The 5,940-nt window shown below is 34.9% G+C and overlaps 1 protein-coding gene across 1 annotated transcript in view; it reads right to left on the bottom strand.

Moving 5' to 3' along the window:
• Positions 1-411: 411 nt before the first annotated feature.
• The window catches only part of LOC110105475, a 13,600-nt gene continuing 8,071 nt past the window's right edge, over positions 412-5,940 (bottom strand). Inside the window, exons 2-6 of the mRNA XM_020835005.1 lie at positions 1,988-2,198; positions 1,653-1,903; positions 1,378-1,578; positions 649-966; positions 412-577 (exon numbers count right to left, since the gene is read on the bottom strand). Of these exons, the coding sequence (XP_020690664.1) occupies positions 548-577; positions 649-966; positions 1,378-1,578; positions 1,653-1,903; positions 1,988-2,195 (1,008 nt within the window). The 5' untranslated portion in view covers positions 2,196-2,198 and the 3' untranslated portion in view covers positions 412-547. The remainder of the gene's footprint in view (positions 578-648; positions 967-1,377; positions 1,579-1,652; positions 1,904-1,987; positions 2,199-5,940) is intronic.

Here is a 5,940-nt window from a genome sequence, read left to right as displayed (position 1 = left end):
AACCGCCGCTAAAGCCTCAAAATCATGATAGTTTTAACCTCCGCAAATGTTATAGATAATTTTTTAAAAAAAATTTCTCTTATCTATTACCATTTTACAATGACATTTTCACTTATTGAGTATGATTATATCAACAAATATTTATTTGGCATAAATCAATTTAGCATGAGCATTTTAATACAATTCATTTTGATGGGTATAAACTTCTCCAACCCCTTAAAACTCATACAATGAACTGCCAATTTAGACATGCAAAACTCAATACAATGATCTCATATTGTTTATGAAGCCCATCATTCATAGCATATGATTCCTTCTTCTACATCAAAGATTGAGCTCATAGTGATTTGAAGGATTCATTTCTACCTTGGATAGAGTCCTTCATTATTTCAATTTAATAAAAGGAAGAGAGACATGAATGCAATAACTATAAAACTTAGAACTTCCAGATAGTTTGAAACAGCATAGATGTCAGGTACTTGAAGACTGTAAAAATATTACAGTTGATATTCAAAGCTACAATAATATGAATATTACTTCTATAACGTCAGTCATCAGATGGATTTTCATTGTCTCCCTGTCAATAATTAAAAAAAACTATGAATAGCTAATATTTGAATAACTAACATTAAAATGTGAATTACATACCATTTGCAAGCTTCCTGGCAGTGTGCGTTGCATTTGAAATTGACGAATAAAGTCTCTCGTCTCAGCCCGTAGTAAGAGGACCTCCTCTCTGAGATTTTCTATTTGATCTAAATTACTTAGGCTTCCACTACCACTACCTCCCTCGGTGGTGCTTTGAGGAAAATATCGGGTTTGAATGACATCAACCGATTCAACCCCTTGCGGTCGAACTCTTCCATGGTGTTCAGATCCCCTAACCATATTGAATACCGTCTCATTTGCCTCTACATTATCCTCGGGTGTAAACCCTTCCTCAGCACAGAGCTCGCAAGGTTGTATCTATATTTTAGTACATTTTGTCATGCATAGAGATAAAGGAATGAACTATGATTATAAAAAATACAAACAATTAAAGTTAAATTATTCATCTCTACTTAACATCTTCAAATGACCGGGTTTCATCTTTATGTATTATGTTAATCCTCTATAATTGCAATATATCATTGATAGACTACAATAACAAATTTTATGTTACAACAATTACTTATAAAGTATGAATAAAAACATCATACAAATTTAAATTCATATTGCTTGCAAACCGAACTCACATACTCTATTATGTGACAACAAGCTTGATTTTTTTTTCATTAGCAGCATTTTTTATAGCCCTCTCCTGTGACAACTGATGAAGTTAACTTCAAAATACTTGATCTTAAAATACCAACAACTAAACTTAGTCATAATACTGACCTGTTCTTCTAGTTCTGACCATTGAACAACAAGTTGACACCATTGTGCTGCATCTACACCGTCTGGGACAGATTCCATAATCTTCTCGATGGGCCTGTTATCCCAATACTTGGACTTCAAAGTCATCTTATGATTACTCCACTTTAGATCAAGGGATTGAAGAATCCAATGACGCATATGCACAGGAAACTCGAATTTGGACTACAATGTAAAAAAGTATATTATTATTAGCAACATAAACAATTAGTAGTCATTTTAAATAAGATTTTACTTACCAGCACTTTAGCCAACATTCTCTTCTTGAAGAGCTTCATACCTTTATCACTCCAATCTAGAAATGATATTGGTGCAAATATAGGATCTCTAGCAATAAAACTCAAATATGATCCCAAGAGGATGGACTCTGGTTTATTGCATGGGATATTATTCCCGTTTACCTCAATATAAACACGTGTTCCTGGAGGCATATTATGTATATCAACGCATGTGGTCCTCCCCCTTCGTCGTATAGGGGCACCTTCTTCATCTATATAAAATATACACAATCAACATAATTATTTGTATTTTATAGTGCAAGTTAAACTTCTTAAAATAAATAAGAATGTCATACCTATAAGCCATATTCCGTCATCTGAATTACGAGCTTGCCAATGATATGAGTGACCTGGGGGTTGCTGTGAGCCACCACACTTATTTTCCTCCTGTGTATTCAAGTGGACTGGAGTAGGGGGTGTTTCAGATGCCCTACTACTTTCCCCCTTACTAGATTCGCCTCTGCATATGATCTTGGCCCGTTTGAATATACTCCCTCCTGTCATGTCCTGCAAATGTAAAGCTTAGTAATACAAATAATGAAAGAGTAAAAAATATAAAAAGAGTGAAAAAAATAGATTAAAAACATTAAAATTTAAAGTTTTTGTATGGCTGGATCAGTACTTAAAAGTCTTAAAAGAGTACAAACAATGAATTCTATAAAAAAAAAGAGTAAAAAGAATACAGTAAATGAGTGCAAACTTACATTTGATTGCTATTAGCAATACTAGATTTTAGGCTAATAATAAAATTCTAATTTGTAAGTTTGGGATCTTGAACATAGAAGACAGACTCTACTTGCGAAGAGATGACAAATGGATCATGTTCCAATTTATCTCTGGTATGAAGAAGACGTGAGAAGTTCACCAAAGGGTAACCAAATTGATCTTCCTTAATACCAATTGTGTTAATGTTAGTCAATCACACTTGAATAAGACCACTCTAAATATGTTAGAATAGTTGATCTCAATGATATCATTGAATTTACCATAGAAATTGAAATATTCGATCTCTATACTATTAACAACATGATTTTAAGTTTGAAACAATTCATATAAGATGTCAAATTATTATAATGACGGAGGGCATATCTGTGAGATTGGACTAGCGATTTATCATCAAGCACAAATGACATAACCTTTCCAAGAGGAATTCCACCACTAGAAAACTTAAATACAACATTATTCTCTATTAATTCTGAAATTGAGCTCATACTTTGACTTTACCCCTCCAAATATTTAGAACAAAAAGAAATGCCTTCGTTAACAATAAAACCCTCTGCTATTGACCCCTCTGGTTGTGCTTTGTAGCTGACTTAGTTCTTTAAGCCTAAGAAGAATTTGTAATTAATGAAAACTCTTCATTAGTTTTTTTGTGAGATTTAACTAACAAGTGACATAAAATTACAAGTTACCTTTCAAATAGGTACATTCATCTATATTGAACAGGACAATCTAATTTGACTTCTTCTAAGTGTATAACTAGATTAACCATAAGAATGAAGAATAATGAAAAAATGATTTTTCTATTTGGTACAAAATCATTATATTATTTTGGAACAACTCTAATTCATCCGAAATGATAACCTTTGCTCAAATTAATTTCAGGAAATGTGATATCTGATGGTAAGGTTGTCAAAATGGGTATTCGAGTCAGGTTTGGGTCGAACTCAGAATTGACCAGAGTCCAATTCAGCTGACCCGAACTAGACCCGATTTTGTAAATGGGTCAAAAATTTAGACATGAACCCAACCCACCAAATTATTGGATTGACCCAGTCATAACCATTTACTTATGGTGTCATTTGATGGCAAAATCAACGGCTAAAGAACACGTGCCACGTTCTTACTAGCAAGAGACTGTTGGAGAATGAATCCCGATGATATTCTCGACAATACATTGGCTCTTTATGAGGTGGAATAATTTTCAAATTTGTCCAACTCAACAAATAGTTGCGGAGAGTTGATGGATTTTACTTTAAGCAATTCATGGTTAATTTCAATTTTTAATATTGCAAGCTTTTGATGTTTTTTTTTTTTTTGTATTTTTATGGGCATTTGAGAGGCATCTTTAAATACTTGGGGTCTCGTCCGATTGAGATTTTCTATCAATACAACCATCATCGGGATTTTCATCGGTCATTTCATTTTATTGATTGAACCTTGTCGACTATGTCATCTTGCCAACAGAGGATCAGATTCGTTGTAAGATTTATGTGTTTATGAGTGACTTTTCTTTATTATAGATCTTGAAGACCTAATATGAATATATAAAATAAATATCTTGGTCAATAGTGTGACCGTATATTTATTTGATAGTATGAGACGTGTCGACTACTATCTATTCACATAGAATGATAGAGCTCGAACTTAGATTCATTTCTTGACCCGTGCAGCATCCTCAGACGTCACATGCGTACCATGGCATGCTCGTCGGGGCCCATGCAAGCATTTAGTTGCAATATGTATGCACATGACATGAATGCGTCAGTGCGCATTTCAATACATAAGGGTGTTTTTGCAACATTCGACTTGCACAAATGACTGTTATTGAAAGATGCATTGGGTTTCATTTGGAAGCCTATAGATACCTTCTATCCACTTGTATGGATGTTGCGGAATTGGTGGTGTGGCGCTGCTGCGCTACAGACCATTTGCTGATTTATTGTCGTGCACCAACAAGTCTCCTGCGATGATTCATGGACGCTTGCATTCACTACAATTCTTTCATATCACCTTCTAGATAGTGTGTTGTATGTACGACGAGTTTCCTATAGCGACTCGTAAGAGCTTGCATTTTCTGTAGCAATTTGGCATTTTGCTCGTATATGACATCTAGAGTGTATGAAGAGTCTCCTACAATGGCCCGTAAGCATGTGCATTTGTCGCCAATCGATCACATTTTGCTTGAAAGGGATCAATATATTTATTTTCTATTTGATGTTTGTTGACTGTAGGAGTATTGCAACATTCATTGCCTCCTACTAATCACCACCTGTAAGTATATTATTGTGAATATGGAGAATCTCTTGTAATCACTAGCGAGCATTTGCATTCATTATGCCCTCCATTGGGCACATTTGCAAGAGGATATGTTGTTTGATTGAAGTTGCGTGTGGGGGAATCCTTGTAATATATCAATTGTTGCTGCTTGTAATGATTATTGTATTTTCTTACATGACTTAAGCAAACATTAATATCAATTGCCATCATTCATATGCAGCTTGCAATATTACTTAGGGACTTGGTATATATGTTTGCAAGGCTAAGGATATTCACTTGTACTTTTGATGTCGATTGCAAGACATTTCTACATTCATTGCCTATTGCCCGTTAACGCCTTTACGTGATTTATTGTGCGCATGACAGTTTTTGATTCTCTTCTGTGAGTGAACCATCAGTGGACGTTTGTATTCATCGTATGCCGCGATGATGAATCTGCTTGAAAGGAATCATATTGTTTATAGGAGATATGTTGTATGTATCACAATTCTTCTATCGGTGCCTATAGGGAATTCATCACATTTATTGCATATTGATTGCAAGTAGGGTATCTCCTTTGTCACAACCCCTCATCAGTATCTGCAAGGGACTCACCACATTTATTGTATGCTGATCGTCATGGCTTGCAAAGGCTTAGTGTGTTTGCTTGTTGTTAGTTAACATTGCCTGTAAGCTGCTAATGTATTCGCTTGCAAGTTAATTAGTGTCGACTGTAGGAATACCACAACATTCATTACACAGCCTTCATAATTCGTTCATGAACACATCACCATGTTCATTACAACTATCATACTCCCTTTCACAAGTATGAGTGTTGTACATTAACAAATGCCATTCATAAGTGACTAATGATGATTGTTAAGAGTTTTATACATTTGCTTTGAAGTTTGCCCACTGCGAAGTCTCTGTTTGCATGTCTAATTTATTTTGTAAATTAGAGGTCTTGTTTTAGATGTTAGGTTCTATTCCTTACATATAAATTCAGCTCCCTGTTAGTTCAAGTTCTGTTCCATGTGGTCCTTCCATTAAAGCTCAAGTTCTCTATTTGCTTTGAATTTCGGCAACACCCTCACGCCTCCCCTGTTTAGGGGAATTTTGGGGAGCTGGGTCATCCCACCATGCTATGAAAAATGTGTATGGCAGGTGTCGATTGACCTATTTAAAATGAATCTTCAATCTCACCATGCTAAGAAAAGCATATATGAGTCTTTGAGGTATCTATTTGAAATGTACAATTTTTTTCCCGCCA

This window comes from Dendrobium catenatum, unplaced genomic scaffold (assembly GCF_001605985.2).
Source record: "Dendrobium catenatum unplaced genomic scaffold, ASM160598v2 fragScaff_scaffold_621, whole genome shotgun sequence".
NCBI classification, from domain to species: Eukaryota; Viridiplantae; Streptophyta; class Magnoliopsida; order Asparagales; family Orchidaceae; genus Dendrobium; species Dendrobium catenatum.
The sequence above is the reverse complement of the archived record's forward strand: the minus strand, read 5'-3'. Positions and strand labels throughout refer to the sequence as shown.